Below are 22,566 nucleotides of genomic sequence, written 5' to 3'. Positions count from 1 at the left end.
CCATCCCAAATTTGAGATAGATTTTGAGATGAAAATTTTTCGTCTTAAATTAGAGATGGATATTAAGATAGAAAATTATCCGTCTCAAATTTGAGATAGATTTTGAGTCAAAAATTTTTTTGCCTCAAATTGGAGATGACTTTTTAGACACATATTATCTGTCTCAAATTAGAGACAAATTTTGAGACAAAAAATTATTCATCTCAAATTTAAAATGAATTTTAAGGTAGAAAATTATCCATCTCAAATTTTTATTTATAAATATAGAAATTAAATATATCCCCAAATTAAATATATTTATTTAAATTAAATTCTATAAATAAAAATTAAGGTATTTCATGTGCATAAAATATAAATTGAAATATATATATAAATGTAAGCTAAATAAATAAAAATATATATTAAATTTATAATAATTTTCTATTAGTAATATTTATTAAATTTATAGAAATTGAAAGAAAAAAGAAGAGAGAGGAACAGGGGAAATTTTACATTTTAAAAAAATGAGTATATGAATTATATTTTGTTTATTATGAAAAATATACTAAAATTGAATTGAATAATATTTAAAGAATATATAAATACTATTTTTAGATTGAAAAGATTATATAAAAATGTAAACTAAATATATAAAAATTTAAAATTTTAATATATATATATATATTAAATGTATAATAATTTACTATTGGTAATATTTATTAAATGTATACAAAATAAAAAAAAAGGAGAAAAGAGAAAAAGGGGCAATTTTGCATTTTAAAAAAATTAGTGTATGAATTATATTTTGTTTAATGTGAAAAGTATATTAAAATTGAATTGAATAATATTTAGAAAATATATAAATATTATTATTGGATTGAAAAGATTACTATATATATAAATAAGCTATTAGATTTTTTTATGAAAGTCTTATTTTTAAATGTTAAGAATATGTGACAAAGACTTCTGGATTAAGGATTTCTTAAAGGTATTCCCAATCCTTAGATTTCTAAAAAGAGGGTTATGATTAATCAAGTACAAACTGACACGCTACAACAAAAACAGGCATTAACGACAAAAAATTAGCGACGACATTAGTTTTGGTCGTTAATGTAGTACTATTAACGACTAAATATAAATCCCGTCGTTATAAGATAACTTTTAACGACAGGGAAAATCAGTCGTTGTTAATCAATCATTTTCCCGTCGTTATTGACTAAATTTTTTAATTCTAACTATAAAATAAAAAAAATATTAAAATTTAAGTACTACTTATAATAATTAATTTATTATAATTATTATAATAATACAATATATCAAACTAATTAATTTATTATAATTATTAGATTTATAATATAATTATATTTTTAAATAAATATTAATTTGATACAATAATTTAAATTATTTTATTACCATATTTTAGATTAATAATTCAAATTATTATTTTATTAGTTATCATAATTATAAATTATTTTATTTTTATCAATTAAATAATTAATAATTATTTTCATAAATTATTTTATTTTTATCAATTAAATAATTAATAATATTATTTGTATAAATGATTTGATTTTTATTTAACAAATAAATATTTTAAAAATAAAAAAAAAGGAAAAAATGGGGGCGGGATTACTCCCGCCGTGTATATCTCTCCCTCTCTTTTCTCTCCCTCTCCCTTTCCCCTTCTTCCCCAAATCATCAAATCCCTAACTCCCCTCTCTCCCTCTCTCTCTCTCTCTCTGTGTGTGTGAAGTACTCTCGCTGTCCATAATCGATTCGCCGCGCCTCCTGTTGTAGCCGCTGCCGCTGTCGCTGCCGCTGCCTCCGCCTCCGGTTGCCACCGCTGCAAAATCTGCCTCCGCCTTCGCTGCCTCAAAGAAGGTATATATATAGGTATATATATATATATTGTGTGTGTGTATATGTAGTCTGCGTGTATATATATTCTGTGTGCGTATATGTATTATGTGTGTATATATGTATTCTGCGTGTATATATGTATATATGTATTCTGTGTGTATGTCTATGGATTATGTGTGTATGTATATATATTTATTTGATACTTTGAAACTTCGATTTGACTGATCGTGTGGCGCTAAAGCTATATAATCTTGTATTATGTGTGTATGTATATATATTACAGTGATTGCATATGCTCGATCCTGCTTCTTTCGTTCCTAATTTGATTATTTAGAGCAAGTTTCTGATGTTAAAAAAACAGAGGAACGTATTGTTATAAAACCAAAAGATTCACTTGCTTCTGATGTTAATTGTTACAACGTACTGTTATGAAATCAAAAGAAGAAAAAAGCAAGCCACAGCATCTAAATTAAACAAAAATTAACCTTAATTTGTTCTTAATTTTAGTTCTTAGGGCTTAGGGATTTACATTTTGTTAATTAGTTCTTAGGGCTTTACATTTTGTTAATTAACATTATATTATGCATATCAGTACAATCAAATTCACTATTAGTCTCTGTATAGGCCTAGTTATGACTTGCCTTAATCAGTCTCTCCTTGCCTACTAGTTATTGGTTCCATATTGTCAGATAAGGCTTCCAATACTACTGCGGGGGATTTCTAGAATGTATCATTAGATGCCCGTAAATCCTGATTCTGCAATAAATGGACAAGTTCATTACTACTTAAAAGAAGAAAATACTAAGCATTAACTGTGTATTGATGAAAAATTATATATTCTTGCAAAGACAAGATCAACCAGTTCTCCACCATTTTTTCCTTCTAATTATATCTTTGATTTTGGTTCGATCAGCACATATCTAGTTGCAGTGCTTATCACATAAAAAAATCAAGTCCTTCAGAAATGAGCTGCAAAGATCCATAATCACAGAGCAAATTATAGAAATGAATGGGTTTGGTTTGGTTTATGTTCAGCTCTTCAATTTGTCCTTTAAGGATGTTGTATGTGGAATCTTAAAATGAGAGTATTAAAACTCATCAGGACAGAGGGGTGAGAGAGAGCTTTTTATAATGAAAAAAATAATGCAATCTGTAAGCCATTAAGGGAACCAAATGCAATTAAGAATTCATTATAACATGATCCACCCCCTCATCCTCTAGTGTTTATAAACACGGTAATTATATTGCTTGCACTAAGCTGCAGAGCGAGAGCAACTGATCATCAATTATATTGCTTGCACTAGGCTGCAGAGCGAGAGCAACTGATCATCACCATGACTGGCTCTGGTTCTCCTTGTGGTGCTTGCTAATAACATATAACAATTCTTCTTTTGTTTTACTTTTCAAGAAAATTTTTGAAAATTCTCTTCTAAATTCTAGATTCTGTTGGTGCCTGTCCCTATGTGATTTGGATTGTTGTGCATTATTGAGATGAATTGAGATACAATGGGTGATTGGCATGAGTAGTTGAATTCTTATTTACTACACAATGATTGATTGCTTTTGATGATTGATTGAATGAAGAATATGTGGGATTTGATACGAATGTGTGGGATTTGATACACATTAACCCTATTTTATGAGCTTTTGGGCTTATGAGCATTTATATTACATCATGCTCCATTTCCTTGATTGTGTGATTGTCATGCGTAGTCAATTCTTCTAGAACTTGCTTTGTTATCCATGTTGAGATGCCCTTTTGGTGAATTGGATGCATTGAATAAATAAAGGCATTTAGGTGAACCCAAGTTTAGCTTTTTTTAAAAGCCTACCTTGAATTATATCCCTAGAAAGCCAATTTTGAGCCTTAGCCTTCAGATGGAAATTAACCACAATACAAGTCGCATGAAATCCTTTTCTTTGTTAATTTTCTCTCGTTTGAACCTTGAATTGAAGGAATGTACAGACTTGTTCGCATGAAGTTCCAACTTATCTTTGCAAAGATGGAGAAATGTTGGGAACTAAGAATTCAAATTGCAAGTTTCATTGTTCTTTTGAAGAGAAAACTTGGAAAAATGTCGGGAATAAAGTGTTCAAGTTGCAATCTACATTGATTCTGAAAAAAAAAAGGGGGGGAAGGAAAATATGAAAGTAAAGCGACATGTACAGTTTTAAATTGTCCAAAAGTGAATTGATTGAAGGAAACATTCGAGGTTTCTGAACTGAGCTCTTGTGAAGAAATATGTATGATTCCTTCGATAAAACAACCCAAATATCCTTCCTATCCCACCTTACCCAAGCCCAATTACAACCAGTTTTAAGACCCTTACTTTACATTCACAAAATACTATAACTTAACTTACAGCTAGCATTTGAGTTAAGTTATTTGGGTTAATATTTTATATTTTATAAAGAAAACATGAACACTTATTTGATTCTAATTTAATGCTTTATTTCTTGTTTTTGTAGGCAAATGAGACAACAAGACTCTAAAGGAAACAATTGCTATCTTGGAGTACATGAACAGTTTTATGACTATATATATAGTGTTTTGTTGTATATTTTTGAATAGTATATATGATTGTTAAAATGTTACTTTTAATTGAATATTTTTTTTGGTGTAAATTTTTGAATAGTATATACAATTGTCAAAGTGTTATTTTTAGTTGAACAAATTCTTTGGTGTAATTTGTTGGCAATTAACACTTATATATATACTACTTTTGGTGTGTAAATGGTAATGGATAATGATTACTTTGTGTTATTTGAATGACATGTTTAATTTTATAAGTTTTATTTCAATTTGATATGGATAATGATATATAGGTTTGGTGGTTTATATCAAAACATGATATTTTTGTCATTGATGACTAGCAATTGTTTTCATATATACTATTAAAAAAAATAAAAAAATAAAAAATTTAAAAATTAAAAAAAAATATTTTTTTAACGATAGGAATCATATCGTCGCTAATTGTTCATATTATTAACGAGAGGAAATATTGTTGTTATTGGTTTGTGTTTTGATAACTAAAAGTTATTTTTAACGACAGGAATTATACGGTCGTTAATTGTTTAGACTATTAACGACGAGAAATATTGTTGTTATTGGGTTATAATTTGGTAGTTAATAATTATTTTTAACGACGGGAATCATACGGTCGCTAATACAATTAACGACGGGTTCACCATTCCCGTCGTTAAAGACTTTTATCCTCGGAGGCAATAACGACGACTGACGACAGGAAAATTCCCGTCGTTATAACTTTTTAACGACTGAAAATCAACTTTTAACGACTGATTTTCCCGTCGTTAAAACCCGTTTTTGTTGTAGTATGAGTTACTACCTTTGATTAGTATGAAAAATACTAATGATAAAGGATGATGAATCACATATCATAATTTATAAAATGGGTAGATATGTGGGCAGGTGTTAGTTGAACATCTACGGAATGTGACACAAGTGATATAGATCACATAGCTGGAGGATCTACGATATGTCACTGGTTTTGATTGTGTTACTGGTTCTTCTATTAGAGGTAACATAGTTATCTTGTATATTGGTACTTGAGATTTGCCTTTGTTAATAATCGTCTGGTTACCAAGTGGGAGATGCATTGTGTTGTCTCTGTGCAATAATTTATGGAGACAAATGATTTCTAATGGGATCCATTAACCCCCGATGTGAGATGAACATCCTATGCGATCAATGGTCGATGTAGTTGTGTAAACCTTTAGCCAAGGTGCACATGATTGGAAAGTTGTTTTCAAAATCTAAAAGAGTTCCGATGTGTCATCTCAATCATACTACACTAGATCTTGACATAATTATCAAGTTAGTGAGTTTGATCATTGCATGACTTTTACTCAATCGAGATGTTAAACGATGGAGGAAATATAGTAAACAGAAATCAAAAGCCCAAATAGATTCTTTTTGGAGTGAGACTTCATTGCTAGTAGATTCATCCTAATATAATGCTAGTTGTCACTCAGGATCTTTTGAGGAGATTGAGAGATCCTTATTGTAGACCAAAGTGTTTGGTCGACGTCAAAGAGTTTAACGTGTTTTGATTGTTATTTAGTGAAATCTAGAAGGTCACACGCATATCCGAGTGTAATGGTTGACAAGTGGTGAAAGCTATATTTGATGATCGTCATTAACTGTTAATGATGTCACTATTAAGAGTTAACAAATCATGTTTAAATTAACAGGAGCAAATGCCAAGAGTTGGCAGGCATGCCGTTAAGAGTTAACAGGGGCCTTAGTTTCATTATGAGGTAATGAAAGGGCTCTTAAGTGTTAATGGCGGGCCCAAATGCAAATTTGCAAAAATTGGTATAAGGAACAATTTTGGTCGACCGGTTCTTAGGTTCGGTCAATCGAACCATGGCAGAATTGGTTGACCGCCTCCTCAAAAACATTCAATTTTTCTTACAATGAGGGTTGCTTTCGGCATAGTCTCTTGTTGTTTCTGCAACGATTTTCGGACCCGTGGCTAAGGAATGATGACGAGGATGAGGGCATGCATCCAGCACGCCTCTCCTTTTTCCCCTCTCTCTCTATCCTTGTCATTTTGTCCAATTTGGGGCCTTTTAGGGTTTGAGGGTTGATATATAAGGCAATATGAAAAGAAACGCTTAAGCTCTAGCTGGTTGCATTTGATGCTCCATTCTCTCTCAACTGTGAGCATTTTTCTCCTCTTCCAGAGCCTTTCAATCCTTTCTTAACCCAGCTCCCATTTGCTCATTATATTATTCATTTCCTAAAGTAGCAATCCAATCCAAGATAGAAAGTCTATTTGGATTTATAACCCATTTCTTCTAAACTGAACAACATCATCTTCTTGCAAGCAGCTTGGCTAGCACATAAGCTATCTTGCATGACTTAACCTTTACTCGAAGTGTGGACCGACTAGGGCCCTTGTATTTTCGAAGGTCAGACTAGTCATCTGAAATTTGAATGGAATAGTTGGACTGCTCGAAGGTGCTATTCGGTGAGGAGCGGGAGTTACGTCAAGTGAACTTCCAGCCACTTCATCAATAACGAAACTCTCCATTGAGGTATACGTTTCGATCGCCCTATGGAATGGTTTCGTTTTGCATTGCATATGATTGTTGATACCGGGTTTTCCAAGGTGATTGTATATTCATTTCCGCTGCGTTTATCATCATATGTTTTCAAAAATGTTTTAAAAACAATAAAACCCTTGTATTGATACTCCAATAGTTGGTGTTTCCTTCATATATTATGGGTAATTGGTATTTAAGGTTTAGAGTTTAAAGTAATGGTATATATACTCAAAAAAACAAAAGCAAATTCAAATGCTAGTAATGGATCGATATACATGCTTGGAAAGAAAAAAAAAGGATAAGCCTTGGAGTTAGAAATGTCAACTACTATCGAGGGCCTGGCTGTGAAATTGAAACTTCATTAATGGAGGGCAGTTGAGATTGGTCATGCAAATGGCCAGCTTCCATGAGAAACGCAGGCCTTGTAGTCATCGGCAGGTTGGTGCTGAAGCTATTGAGCATGAGAACAACCGAAGCCATTACTGGTCTCCTGGCCGCATTCTCTTGCACGCAGAGCAGCCCAATGTGGATGCACCTAAGCATATCTGCCTTTGAGCCCCCTCTTATTGTTCCATCAATCAGCATTGAGGCTTTCCCCTCTTTCCATTTTTTCCATGCCTGCAACAACATTTATTTAGAGGTCATGTAATAAACAACGGGATTTTGATATTGTATACGGAAGTCGAGTCGAATTGAGTCCCTAGACCCAATAGTCTAATTTAGATCAAATCTGATGTTGACTAGGTCAAAGAAATTAGAGATCCAGATTGAACTAAGTTGAGAAGAATAATACGAACAATACAAACCAAACTGAACTAATCACTTGGATTCAGATCAGTTTTGGGGTTTACTTCGATCCTGAGCACCTTTACTGGGTCGTGCCGTACAAATAGAAAATTTATATGCAAAAAGTCATATTGAACGAAAATAAGGTCATTTATCCAAAATTTAGCAAACTAACATAGCTTATGAGATGCTCGGCGGACTCCGGGCTGCTGCAATCCTCGTTCTTCATGCCAGTGATGATCTCAAGGATTATGACACCGAAACTAAAAACATCAGTCTTAACGGAGAATTGACCGTATTTTGCGTACTCCGGAGGCATGTAGCCCCTGCATGACAATCATCAAGTCAACTGAGTGAGTTATGGTGCCTAATTATAGAGTATTTGCATTTAATTGCTAATTGGAGTCATTGATTCTGCTTACAAGGTCCCAGCAATTCTTTTAGTATTGCCTTTGCTTATCTCAGCAACAAACAGCCTTGCCATGCCAAAATCTGAGATTTTGGCGTTCATCTCACTATCTAGCAAAACATTACCAGCTTTGAGATCATGGTGGATAATATTGAGCTGAGAGTCTTGGTGAAAATAGAGAATTCCGCGTGCAATGCCAACTATGATCTTGTGACGTGTTTCCCAACTTAGTAACAGCCGCTTGATTGGATCTACAAACATATGCACCCGAATCACAACTAAATTAATCGTCAACTAAGAGATTAACACGCGATTTATCATAACTTGACCTAACAATTGATGTTGACATAAACGAAATTGGGATTAATAGGTGATACAGTTATACCAAAAATGAAGCGATCAAGACTAGCATTGGGCAGCAGCTCGTAGATGAGAAGCCTCTCTTTGTTGTGCAGGCAGAAGCCGAGGAGCCTGACTAAATTCTTGTGTTGGAGCTTGGCCATTAGAACAATTTCATTCTTGAATTGTGCTTCGCCTTGTTCAGAATGATTGGCCAGTCGTTTAACAGCTACTTCCTGTCCATTTGCTAGCCTTGCCTGTTCAACATGAATCAATCATCTTTCTCCATTTGGGCCTTAATTGTGGCTAAAATGGCTAGGAGAATGGTGTTAACACGATTGAGATTGATGTTCTGTTACCTTGTACACAGGACCAAATCCACCCTCTCCAAGTTTGTTGGCGTTGGAGAAGTCATTTGTTGCCACCCTTATCGAGTGGAAGTCGTATTGCAACGAATCCACATTTTCAGAATCATCCCCACCTTCCAAGAAGTTAGACTGTTAACTAAACAAACTGAAAGAGGACATTTGAAATATATAACCTACCTTCCAAGAAGATAGTACTACTAACTTTGTAGTCGAACATCTTGTAGAAATATATAAACATTAAATTGCCTTTCTTAGAGATGAATACATAGAGTAAAGTTGTATTTTTCTGAAATAGAAATTAAGCTCAAAATTCTTCTATTATAGATTGAATATGTACCAGCATGATTCACACTGCCCTGTCTCGACTGGCTGAACAATTTTGTAGCAGCTCTTAACCAAGCCATGGTTTCCGGTGAACCAGATCGCGGGCCCCTTCCTGCAACTACCACAATGACAAGCAAGATGAATACGCAAAATGTAACACTAAAATAGACACACTTGTTGAACAAGACTCTCCGCTTTATAAGAATTGGGATGAAAGTTCTCAAGAGTAAAAAAGAAAAATTATCGGGACGACTTATAAAATGGTGCATATAACGTTTTCAATGGATAAAATTAAATAAGAATACCGTTGATACGATAAAAACAATAACTCACTGTTGATTGTAGATTCTTTTTTTCTCATATAGAAAAAGCCACAAGCGAGGGTGGTAAGTGTCAAACAGATACTTAGAACAACAACGATGATAGCAATCCGCAATGTGTTTGTACTGTTTTTCTTGCCCTGCCAGAATATTCTCAATTATAAGATAAAGATTGATTAAGCTATGAAATTTTCTTCTCATTTTTTTTTTCACTAGTTAAATAGCATTAATGATCACTTAACTTTATATTAAAATACAAAAAAAAATTTGAACTTCAATTTATAATCAAATGGTCATTGAACTTTAATTTAATATATAATTTCATAACTACAGTCAATTGCCATTAAAAGAGACTAATAAAATAGTGATTTTTTATATTTTAATATAAAATTTAATAATATTTTTATACTTTTATTCAAAATTTAGTGATTATTTATATTCTTTAGCCATCCACGTTGTTAGTAACATCAACATCCCATTAATTTCTTTTAACGATAATTGACAATAGTTATAGAATTGGATACTAAATTAATATTCAGTGACTTTTGAACTACAAATTAAAATTAAGTGATTTTTTTGTATCTTAGTGTAAAATTTTGTAATCATTTATCCTATTTAACCTTCATTATCTCACTACTTCATATAATAAACTACTAAGGAATGTTATCCCCATTTTGTAATGATAAAACAGTGTTTAATCACTTGCATGATCAATTACATTTTTTTGTTTTATTTTTAAATAACTGGGCAAGTTAGGTTTTAGCTAGCTGCACCGAAATACTATCTAGGGACAATCTTATTAGACTTTGGTGATAGTCTTATTAATCCGTTTGCTTTTTAAATCCAACTAGTAATAGTGAGAATCACATATTAACCTAAGGAGATGCGTTTTAACTTTGGGCTCACCCTTACAAGTCTTCGTACTTAGCACTAGACCGGGGTGTTAATCAGTTGCATGTTTGAGAATGGGCTTACCTTCCCTGGCGGCGGTGGCGTTTGATGAGGAGGCGGGACCGGAGCAGAAGAAACCGCAGGGGGCGGCGCCAGGGAAATATCATAAGCTGTAGATTCATAGAACTGATTCAAATCATACTGAAAAATACAGCTGGGTCTAAGAACAGTCATTGCTTTCGTCCTCCTATTGCATCCTTGGTAGTCCACTACAGCTCCTCTTAAACATCTCTCGCAGTCGGCCGACGACAAATCCGGCGTACACTGCGTAAGACCATAGATATTATCATCATACACCGTGAAGTTCGTCTTCCCCGTCGCAAACTTGAGCTTGGAAAAACCCTTCGAAGCCTTGATCACAAGGCTGTTAACCAAATCATCCAAGGCCCGCTCAAACTCGTCGACGACGTCGTCGGCGATGTTGTCTCTATAAGTCACGCAAAACGCCGGCCGTTCAGCCATTTCCCTGAAAAACGACTTGTCGGAATACCTCACAATGCAGCGATCAGGGTCTCCCCAACCGACATCTTCCGTCTTGTTAACGTAATTCTTGATGATGTTTCGGCTCGGGGTGTCGATGCAGTTGAAGCATTGGTCAGTTGGAAGGTCTCCGCGGCAGAGTCCGAGAGCGTAGACGGTGGCGTTGTCCTTCCCGAGGGTGTTGAAGTAAAATCCGCCGTTGGCCGAGACGTTGGAGGCGAGAGAAGAGAGTATTTGGCGGCAGTTTTGGGCGAAGGTGCTGTTGTCTGCGCCGAAAGACACCTGAGCAGTGTTGAAGGGAATAATGATCAAAAGGATGGAAGAGATGAGGACGATGAACAAAGTTGAAATCGCCATAATTGCAGAGGTTGAATCCTGGAACATGATGACCCGAATTATTAAGGGAGATGAGGTTGCTGATCTAGGACTTGACAATCATGGACAGGGTCAGATTCTTCCACAAGTTGACGGTTTACGCGTCATTCGAGTTGGGGCAGAGACATTGTAAGATGAAACTGTAGACATTTTTCACAAATTATCAAATAATTTTTAAAAATTGTATGCACTTCTAAGACCCGTTAGAAGTGTTTATAGCTTCAAAAAATAAATGGATAACTTTGTGACACAATCATTCAATCAATAAACTCCACGTGTAACTAATATTATCACAGAATATAACGTCCTTGCCTCCTACTTCGAAGACTTTCCCACCAGCATTTAAAGAAAGGCTTGACCGAGACGCCAGTAAGGACCTCTGGATCAGAACATCCGCGCGTGCAGGTGAACGCATTCCACACCAAGAAAAACAAAAATGGGTTTTAACGCTGAAAAAGATCAATCGTTCAAAGTTAACTTATTATCGTTAAAATATTTTAACAAAGGGAATTTTTCTGTTATCAGTCGTGGAATTGCCTCAGTTGCCTCCACCGATAAAGGCATTTAACAATAAGAATGATAAATCATTGTTAATTATATTAGGGAGTGTATAATTTTTATCGTTAAAAATAATTATCAACGATCGAATCATAATCTAATAATAATAATATTCATCGTTAATAATATAAATAATTAATGACCGTGTGATTTTTGTTCTTAAAAATAGTTATTTAATTATCAAAATAAAAATTAATAACAACAATATTTTATGTCGTTAATAATGTAAACAATTAACGATTATAATTTTGCCGTTAAAAAAAGTTATTAAGTTATCAAAATTCAAATCAATAACGAGAGTATTTCTCGTCATTAATAGTGTGAAAAGGACGAATAATCATCAACAACGATAACATCATGTTTTGATATAAATCACCAAACTTATATATCATTATATATTCATATCAAATTAAAATAAAACCTATATAAAATTAAAGTTGTCATTCAAATTACACCAAAAATAATATATGTTCAATCAAAGAAATATCATTATCAATTAGCATTTACACACCAAAAATAGTATCTAGGTGTTAACTGCTAATAAGCTACGTCGAAAAAGATGTTCAACTAAATGTACACTAAAATATTTTAACAATTATATATACTATACAAAAATGTATACTAAAGCACTATAGTAAAAAAAATTATTGAAATTATAGTCATAGAAATATGTTCATGTAGTCCAAGACAGAAATTGCTTATTTTAGAGTCATGTTGTCTCATTAACCTACAAGAAAAAAAAATAAAAAAAAATTAGAGTAAAGAAAGTGTTCATATTTTCTTTATAAAAGGTTAAAAATAGAATTAACAAAGCCCAAAACATCTCCATCACACGCTGCATAACATACAATCACTAAAATGCACCAAAACACAGCCAAATTTGACAAACGCATTCTAAATTTTGTAGTCAATGCTATCTATACAAGACTTAAATACTCACAAGCTTCTAAGTAAAATAAAAAAAATACACTTACAAGGATAACAATTATTATAATATAATTTATAAAAAAGCAAAAGTTACAATATTCTCACTGTGTACATAAGTCCTTAATTTGTTATATAAATAACTTTGCCATATTTGAAATAATATATATCAATAAATTTCACGATAATATCTTGTTAAAGGTTTATATACAATGATGTTGTTGTACAAATTTTCCAAGAATTGGTTCACAATAAAATCATTGCATAATTTCATGAATATTTAACAAAAAATAAACTATCCTAATTGACATGTATACTTGTTGCACTTCTTTCCCTCATTTAACAACCAATTTTCTCCTTATGTGGTCTTTATCTTAAGAGCAACTAGCTCTCTTACTTCTTTCTCTCCCATTGATGCAGTCACTGATGAAGATATGGTCCAAGGTGGACCCGGCACAGTAAAAAATGAGAGACATAACTCCTAACAAAACATCAGAGACAACGGGGGCAAGCTAAATGTACACTCTACCGACACGGATGGCTGCTAGGAGGAACGATCATCGCCATCGGCCTTCGCTTTACCCTTATCTGGAATGATGGAAAGTAAGGTGAGTTGCAAGACTTAGCAATATATGAAAAGAAATGCTGTACAGAAAATAGAGGAGATCACCCCAACACAGTCCCGCACATACACACAAGCCATGTGACGCAACAATACAATAGTGCAACATAATAAAAGCACATACCGGTCCTTGGGGCCCACATAAGATACCTGGCACCCAAGTTTCATACCAACCTGCCGTTGCCCTAAAAGGAAACATATATAGATATTCAACAAACTTGTGTGCACTGTCTCGGGTCGGTACTCCCATCACCCGTGTCCATGTCGGTACTCTCGACACTCGAGCCATAGGCTCCCTCGGAACAATACTCCCGTCCGAGAACTAAATACTACCAGTAACCATGTAATGCATATAAAAATACAATGACGTAGTGAGCATCAACGTGATACACTGGCGCGCCCATATATCCAGGCATCAGGCCATGCTCCGCCCACATAGTAAACCACACGCGATGCATATGCCCTTGTTGGATGCATCATAACCAAGCTAGGATGTCCGTGACTAAGCATAACCAGATCATGAAAACCCCAACATGCAGCCCGTACCCATGTGCACACCAAAACATGCAACAAGAATAAACGATACCAGTCATTCTATAATCACGTAACGACAGAACTAGTCAACAGTGCTTGGCACCAGTCAACGGTCAGTGGATAGGAGAGACTAGCCGGCGACCTAAGATAGACCGTACGATAGTCACTCCGTCACTGAACAGCCGATCCTTGCCCCCACTACACAACCGCTCTAGCCTATAAACAACCAAAATCCATAAAAATACCCGAACAACTAAGAACCTAGCCCCGAGTGAGTACAACATCATTCCCACAAGCTTGGGGGTGGCACAAACTCCCGTAGGCAACTAACAAAAAAAATCCTTGAGACCAGTTTAATAAATTAAATTTTAAAACAAACCATTTAAAATTCTATAATTTATTAACAGCCGAAACAAACGAAGGGATGTCAAATAAATTGACAACGAAAGAATCGATGAGGAGGGTATAAAGAACTTGCCTTTACGAAGATATCATTAGGCTTGTTTCGACCCAACACGGTAAAAATTATACAAACTGCAATATCCCAATTATTTACCAAAATTAATAAAATTGGACCCTAAACAAAATTTCAACTGTACAGAATATTAATTACTAGCTTGTCTACTTACCTGGGTAATCAAAACTTGAATTAAACTTGATTTAATTTGAATTTTTCCACCCAAAATTCTCGTTCGCGCACGCTGCTTCTTTTTGAAATTTACTCACTGTTCAATTGCAAAAAGAACGCCCGAAATCGGGCTTAAATAGGGCAAAAACGAATGGAGGAGGCGCAGCCACGTGGCAGCGCGCGGGCCAGCCACTTGGAGGCCACCGCCTCACCGAAACGGCGTCGTTTCGGCACGCCTTTGGCTGATTAAAATCAGCTAAAATCCAGCCCTCGCGTGCACACACCCGCAGTTTCAAACTTGCATCCGCTGCCTGGCCACCTCGCGCGCGACCGCTCGCGCCCGCACGCCACCTTCAACATTAATACGCCTTACATTATATTTGAGGTGACTTTTCGACCCTTTCTAAAATTCGCACCAGCACCCTCCAACTTCCATTATTCACATACACACCCCCTATAATATTTATACTAACGCCCGAAACTTCTAAAAATCCCACAATTTAATTTATTTCAATTTTTTTCTTATTCCAGAATATTCTAAAATAATTAATTAATTACCTTAATTTCTTATTTCCTTAAAATCACATAATTTTTTTTTTTATAACAACAAGTTATTATAATATTTCTTTTAATTTAGATTAACACAATAAATCAATAATTAATTTAATTTGCTATTTACAGGTCGCTACAACATACATTTCATTCATCATGCATTTTGTTAAGTGTCATTTCATACTTCATTCATTATCGTTTCTGCTACAATCTCCATCTAGAACGTTTGAATATATTCTAGGAGTAAAGCCCAAGTTAGATGATGAATCATCTAAGTAAGGGAACAATAAACATATTTCGTGTATGAATGTAAAATGCAAAATATCATTTCTATATCATTTCAGTTTGAGTCGACTGCACCCAATTGCTACTCCCCGTTTTTATAGCCTCTTTACCAGGCCGAGGTATATGGGTACAAGGGACAATTTCGGTTGACTGGATCTTAGGTTCAGTCAATCGAATCATGGCAAAATTGATTGACTGCCTCCTCAAAAACGTTCGGTCGTTTCTTACAAGGGTCGCTTTCGGCATAGTCTCTTGTCATTTCTGTAACGATTTTTGGATGCATGGCTAAGGAAGGACGACTAGAGGATGATAGGGAGGACGACGTGTATCCAACATGTCTCTCCCTTGTTCTCTCTCTCTCTATCCTTCTCATTTTTTTTCGTCTTGGGGCATTTTAGGGTTGATATATAAGGCAATATGAAGAGAAACGCTTAAGCTTTAGCTGGCTGCATTTGATGCTCCATTCTCTCTCAACTGTGAGCATTTTTCTCCTCTTCTAGAGCCTTTCAATCCCTTATTGACCTAGTCTCTTATCGTTTCTATAATGATTTTTGGATGCGTGGATGGGGAAGGGCGACGAGATGATGATGGGGAAAGGTGACAAGAGGATGATGGGGAGGACGACGTGCGTCCAACACGCCTCTCCCTTGTTCCTTCTATCCCTATCCTTTTCATTTTGTCTGACTTGGGGCATTTTAGGGTTGATATATAAGGCAATATGAAGAGAAACGCTTAAGTTCTAGCTTGCTGCATTTTATGCTCCATTCTCTCTTAGTTGTGAGCATTTTTCTCCATTTCTAGAGCCTTTCAATCCCTTCTTGACCTAGCTCCAATTTGCTCCTTGTATTATTCATTTCCTAAAGTAGTAATCCAATCCAAGGTAGAAAGTCTATTTGGATATATAACCCATTTCTTCTAAACCCAACAACTTCATCTTCTTGCAAGTAACTTGGCTAGCACATAAGCTAGCTTGCAAGACTCAACCTTTACTTGGAACGTGGACTGACTAGGCCCTTGTATTTTTGAGGGTCAGACTAGTCATCCAAAATTTGAACATAATAGTTGGACTGCTCGAAGGTGTTGTTTGGTGAGGAGCGAGAGCTGCATCAGGTGGACTTCTAGCCACTTCATCAGTAACAAAACTCTCCATTGAGATATACATTTCCATTGCCCTATGAAATGGTTTCGTTTTGCATTACATATGATTGTTGATATCGAGTTTTGCAAGGTAATTGTATATTCATTTCTGTTGTGTTTATCATATATTTTTGAAAATGTCTTGAAAATGGTAAAAAACTTGCATTGATAATCCAATAGTTGACGTTTCCTTCATGTATTATGGGTAACTGGTATTTAAGGTTTAGAGTTAAAGTAATAGTATCTATACTCAAAAAAACAAAAGCAAATTCAAATGCTAGTAATCGATCGGTATTCATGCTTGGAAAGAAAAAAAAAAAAAAAAAAAGAGGGTAAGCCCTGGAGTTAGAAATGTCAACTACTATCGAGGGCCTGGCTGTGAAATTGAAACTTCATTAATCGAGGATAGTTGAGATTGGTCATGCAAATGCCAATGGCCAGCTTTCATGAGAAACGTAGGCCTTGCAGGCGTTGGCAGGTTGGTGCTGAAGCTATTGAGCATGAGAACAACCGAAGCCATTGTTGGTCTCCTAGCCGCATTCTCTTGCAAGCAGAGCAGCCCAATGTGGATGCACCTAAGCATATCTGCCTCTGAGCCCCCTCTTATTGTTCCATCAATTAGCATTGAGGCTTTCCCCTCTTTCCATTTTTTCCATGCCTGCAACAACATTTGTTTAGATGTCATTTAATAAACAACGGGATTTTGATATTGTTTACGTAAGTCGAGTCGAATTGAGTCCCCAGACCCAATAGTCTAATTTAGAACAAATCCGATGTTGACTAGGTCAAAGAAATTAGAGATCTAGATTGAACTAAGTTGAGACGAATAATACAAACCAAACTGAACTAATCACTTGGATTCAGATCAGTTTTCGGGTTTACTTCGATCCTGAGCACCTTTACTGGGTTGTGCCATACAAATAGAAAATTTATATGCAAAAAGTCATATTGAACGAAAATAAGGTCATTTATCCAAAATTTAGCAAACTAACATAGCTTATGAGATGCTCGGCGCACTCCGAAACTAAAACATCAGTCTTAAAGGAGAATTGACCGTATTGTGTGTACTCAGGAGGCATGTAGCCCCTGCATGACAATCATCAAGTCAACTGAGAGAGTTATGGTGCTTAATTACAAGAGTATTTGCATTTAATTGCTAATTGGAGTCATTGATTCTGCTTACAAGGTCCCAGCAATTCTTTTAGTATTGCCTTTGCTTATCTCAGCAGCAAACAGCCTTGCCATGCCAAAATCTGAGATTTTGGCGTTCATCTCACTATCTAGCAAAACATTACCAGCTTTGAGATCATGGTGGATAATTTTGAGCTGAGAGTCTTGGTGAAAATAGAGAATTCCTCATGCAATCGTTGAAAAACGAGTTTTAACGTTGAAAAAGATCAATCGTTCAAAGTTAAGGTTGCATTCTTTTGGTTTTTAATTTTCAATTTTAAATTTTAAATTTATTTTTAATTTTTTATTTTAGTAGTCTATTTTTAGAATATTAAAAATGCATTCTCCTTGTCATTTTAAAAAATAATTTCTCAAAACAAAAATTAAATTAGAAAACTCATTGTCTTTAAAATTTTAAAAATAAATTTTTAATGATATTTTATTTAATACATTTGATTATTCAGTAAATTGAAAATATTTAATATTAATATATTATTAAAAATATATATATTTTAAAGTTAATGAATTTTATAATATTTTTTCCTATTACAATAATAAAATATAAATAAATAAATGTATTTTGAATTTAGGGTTCGTTTTGGATGAAAATATTCAAAACAACTTTTGTTGTTTTGAGTTTTCTTTACATTTTTTTTTGTTTTCAAAAATACATTTTTAAAAACAGCAAAAAGAATGCATTTTCATTATTTTAGAAAATCGAAAACTAAAAATAACTTGAAAATAGCAAAGAGAACATAGCCTAACTTATTATAGTTAAAATATTTTAACAAAGAAATTTTTTCTGTTATTAGCCGTCGTTATTGCCTCTGTTGCCTCCACTAATAAAGGCATTTAACGACATGAATGATAAATCATCATTAATTGTATTAGTGACTGTATGATTTCTATCGTTTAAAATAATTATCAACGATCAAATCATAACCTAATAATGACCGTGTGATTCATGTTGTTAAAAATAGTTATTTAATTATCAAAACACAAACTAATAACAATAATATTTTATGTCATTAATAATGTAAATAATTAACGATTATAATTTTTTTGGTTAAAAAAAGTTATTAAATTATCAAAATTCAAATCAATAACGATAGTATTTCTGATCATTAATAGTGTGAAAGGATGAAAAATCATCAACAACGAGAACATAATATTTTTTATATAAATCACCAAACCTATGTATCATTATCTATATCAAATTGAAATAAAACATGTATAAAATTAAACTTGTCATTCAAATTACACGAAAGTAATATATGTTCAACCAAAGAAACATCATTATCATTTACAAACCAAAAATAGTATCTAAGTGTTAATTGCTAATAAGCTACACATAAAAAAAGATGTTCAACTAAATGTACACTAAAACACTTTAACAATTATATATACTATACAAAAATGTACACTAAAACACTTTAACAATTATATATACTATACAAAAATGTACACTAAAACACTATATAGTCAAAAAATTTATTAAAATTACAGTCATAGAAATATGTTCATGTAGTCTAAGAGAGAACTTGCTTATTTTAGAGTCTTGTTGTCTCATTAACCAAAAGAAAAAAAAAAAAACAAGAAATTAGAGTAAAGAAAGTGTTTATGTTTTTTTTGTAAAATGTTAGAAATAGAATTAACAAAGTCCAAAACATCTCCATCACACGCTACATAACATGCAACCATTAAAATGCACCAAAACATAGCAAAATTTGACAAACACATTCTAAATTTTGTAGTCAATGCTATTTGTACAAAACTTAAATACTCACAAGCTTCTAAGTAAAAAAAAAAAAAAAAATACACTTACAAGGATAACAATTATTATAATATAATTTATAAAAAAGAAAAAGTTACAACATTCCCCACTGTGTAAGTAAGTCCTTTGTTATATAAATAAATTTGTCATATTTGAAACAATATATATCAATAAATTTCACAATAATATTTTGTTAAAGGTTTATGTAAAATGATGTTGCTGTACAAATTTTTCAAGAATTGGTCCACAATAAAATTATTGCATAATTTCATGAATATTTAACAAAAAATAAATTATCCTAATTGACATGTGTACTTATTGCACTTCTTTCCCTCATTTAACAACCAATTTTCTCCCTATGTGGTCTATCTTAAGAACAACCGGCTCCCTTAATTCTTTCTCTTCCATTGATGCGGTCACTGATCAAGACACGACCCAAGGCTGATTTGACCACACTAGAACAAAATTGCCGAAACAATAGTGCCAGAACAGTATTTTAATACTTCATATATTTTAAGATTCTACTTGATTTAAAATTCTACTTCATGTTTCTACTTAATTTAGAATTCTATTTTATGTTTGATTATGATTTTATTTTTATTAGAATTCTAGTTGACTTTTACTTATAATTTATTTTTATTAAGATTCTAGTTTAATTTTATTTACAAATATTAGATGGATTTGTATTAGCCAAATACTATAAATATACCTAGAATTTAGAGTTTGTAATCATGTTTTTTCAATATAAATTTCAACAACCTATTTGGATTTTCTTAACAAAATAGTCTTATTTGTGCTTCTTCTTGAGAACTAAGATTCGACCATTGAAGTTTGTTTTTCAAGAGTTTATTTTAATATGTTTTTTTCACACGCACTACACGCTGTGTCACCCATGTTCTCTTGTCTAGTGTTCATTGCAAACCCAATAGTGCTTGCTAGAATTTCACAGCATTTCTCTTCGATAAACTATTCTCTATGATCAAGAAACTATGACCAATATTAATATTCACCAATTTGGGTCCAAAAGAAGTCATGTCAAAATCTAGTAATAAATATATATATATATATATATATTACTAAGTAGAATGAGATATAGAAGGTTAATCTTGACTCCTAAATTGCATGAATTCTTAAAATGCAACTTCTAGAGCTTCCACACGGTCTTTAAGTCTCTTATTCTCCTTTTTCAATTCATTCTTGCTCGAAGATGCAGGTTTTAGTTCTTTAGGTCCTACCCCATCATACAAAAGAACATGATTCTTCAATTGGGGGCCAAAACAAGTCTTAATTGTAACATTTTGGTAATTAAAAAATAGTTAATAATTATTAAATATTATATTTTAGGTGATTATTGAATATCATTGTATTTAAGGGGAGATATTAATTTATTTTGTATTAATAAAATGGATAAGGATATTGGGAATGAATATATTATGAAAGCTTATGTAAATAGTGGTCGAAATCTCTATTTTGAGGTTGTTATGCGAACAAATGTGTCCCAATTTTTAGAGTTAATGAGAATTAAATTATTATTATTATAGATTAAAGGTGGAGGTTATCATTATGGGTTAAAGGTGGAGGAACCGGTAAGATCTTAAAAAGGAGAAAAATAATTAGAAGACAAGTAAGGGAACACAATTGGAAAATTGGAGAGTGACCGTGCATAATTTGTAAATGGTGGGAACTTGTATTATAGTAACACCAAATATTATATATTGTGCTATATGTGGGTGATGAGAATGTATGAGAGGCTGGTGGAAGTCAAGTCTGGAAAGCCGAAGGAAATTAGGCGTGGTGTTGATGGTCAAAGTAGAAGAGATTGCAAGTGATGTGGTCAAGTGGAAAAGTCAAAAGAAATATGTAAGGTATATATGATGTTACCAAATATTATTATATTAATGTGGTATATCAAGCAGGGGCAAAACTTATAAATTATATATTAAGTTATATTAAGAATTATAAAAATATTACTTTTTATGTTGTATTATGTGGGAATATTATATATATATTAGCTAGGAGAAATTAAAAATTGAAATGAGGAGGCTGCCGAGGTGCAAGGAATAAACATATAAATATAATACGGGATGTTGTATTGTATAATACTAGATGTTATTGTATTAATTAATACGCATGGGTAATAGAAAAGCAAGTAAGCTGGTGGAATAATCAGGGCACCTCTTCCTCCATGAACCCTTAGCCGTGCATCCATGTGCTGCCCATGAAGAATACAATGTAATATAATATATGTGTTATACAAGGGAGTAGAATATTCAAAGGAAAGTCATGGAAATACAGCGGAATGTGATATGTAAGGGAATATAATATACCTGTTATAAGGGAATGGGAGGAGAGAAACTGGAGGCGGTGGAAAATTCGGGCGAGAGGAGCACGGCCGCCTTGGAGAAATTTCTGGAGAAGTTCCCAGCTTGAGAAAATTGAGAGAGAAGGGAGAAGCCTTCGCCGCTTGTTCTTCCGTTCTTCTTCCTTGCCCATGAGGTAGGGTCGCTAATTTTTTACACGATCTCATTACACGATACGAAATGATACGGAGTTAATTGAATTAAGATTAAGGTTAATTGGGTTTGGATCATAAACAGGTATGATACGATTAATTTCGTGTCTTAGACAGGTTTATTGATCTAACCCATTTAAATATGTAATGACCCATTTAATTAAACGAGTTAATCAGTTGATCTAAACACGTTAATACAATTATATATGAAATAACATGTTTAATTAAAAATATTAGTGAATTAATCTGAACACGTTAATATGATTATATAAGAAATGATGCGTTTAAAACCAATATATAAAAATAAATTAAAAATATTTATAATATTAAAAAAACTATTATGTATTAAAAAAAATTATGATTATAATTTAATATTTATAATTAGTAGATCTAATATCTAATTGGATATTTCTAAGGAAAACACTCCTTCAACTCAATGTTCTAATTCTTTCACGGTTGATTAGATTGTGTAATATCTAATTTAGAATATTTTATTTTATTGTTTGATGATTGTATTTTATTTTATTGTTGAGATGATTGTATTTTATTTTATTTTATTTTTGGATGACTGTATTTTATTTTGCATGTTAAATGACTTTTATTATGTGT

At 33.1% G+C, this 22,566-nt stretch overlaps 2 protein-coding genes and 1 long non-coding RNA gene across 3 annotated transcripts; 1 reads left to right on the top strand and 2 right to left on the bottom strand.

Moving 5' to 3' along the window:
* Positions 1 to 1,623: 1,623 nt before the first annotated feature.
* On the top strand, positions 1,624 to 4,574 carry LOC127794050 (uncharacterized). Its single transcript, XR_008021535.1, has 2 exons — positions 1,624 to 1,860; positions 4,309 to 4,574. It is a non-coding gene; the product is annotated as an uncharacterized LOC127794050 (long non-coding RNA).
* Positions 4,575 to 7,108: 2,534 nt separating this feature from the next.
* Positions 7,109 to 11,371, bottom strand: LOC127794048 (cysteine-rich receptor-like protein kinase 25). The gene is made up of 8 exons (XM_052324932.1): positions 10,431 to 11,371; positions 9,469 to 9,595; positions 9,149 to 9,253; positions 8,803 to 8,924; positions 8,490 to 8,700; positions 8,118 to 8,355; positions 7,871 to 8,021; positions 7,109 to 7,527 (listed from the first exon to the last, which is right to left on the bottom strand). Exons 1-8 carry the CDS (start codon positions 11,268 to 11,270, stop codon positions 7,237 to 7,239), a joined length of 2,085 nt encoding a protein of 694 aa, XP_052180892.1. The 5' UTR covers positions 11,271 to 11,371; the 3' UTR covers positions 7,109 to 7,236.
* Positions 11,372 to 16,862: 5,491 nt separating this feature from the next.
* Positions 16,863 to 17,773, bottom strand: LOC127794734 (cysteine-rich receptor-like protein kinase 28). The gene is made up of 3 exons (XM_052325981.1): positions 17,685 to 17,773; positions 17,494 to 17,587; positions 16,863 to 17,159 (listed from the first exon to the last, which is right to left on the bottom strand). The coding sequence occupies exons 1-3, from the start codon at positions 17,771 to 17,773 to the stop codon at positions 16,863 to 16,865; spliced, it is 480 nt and encodes a 159-aa protein (XP_052181941.1).
* Between the last annotated feature and the right edge of the window lie 4,793 nt (positions 17,774 to 22,566).

Source organism: Diospyros lotus, chromosome 2 (assembly GCF_014633365.1).
Source record: "Diospyros lotus cultivar Yz01 chromosome 2, ASM1463336v1, whole genome shotgun sequence".
NCBI classification, from domain to species: Eukaryota; Viridiplantae; Streptophyta; class Magnoliopsida; order Ericales; family Ebenaceae; genus Diospyros; species Diospyros lotus.
The sequence above is the reverse complement of the archived record's forward strand: the minus strand, read 5'-3'. Positions and strand labels throughout refer to the sequence as shown.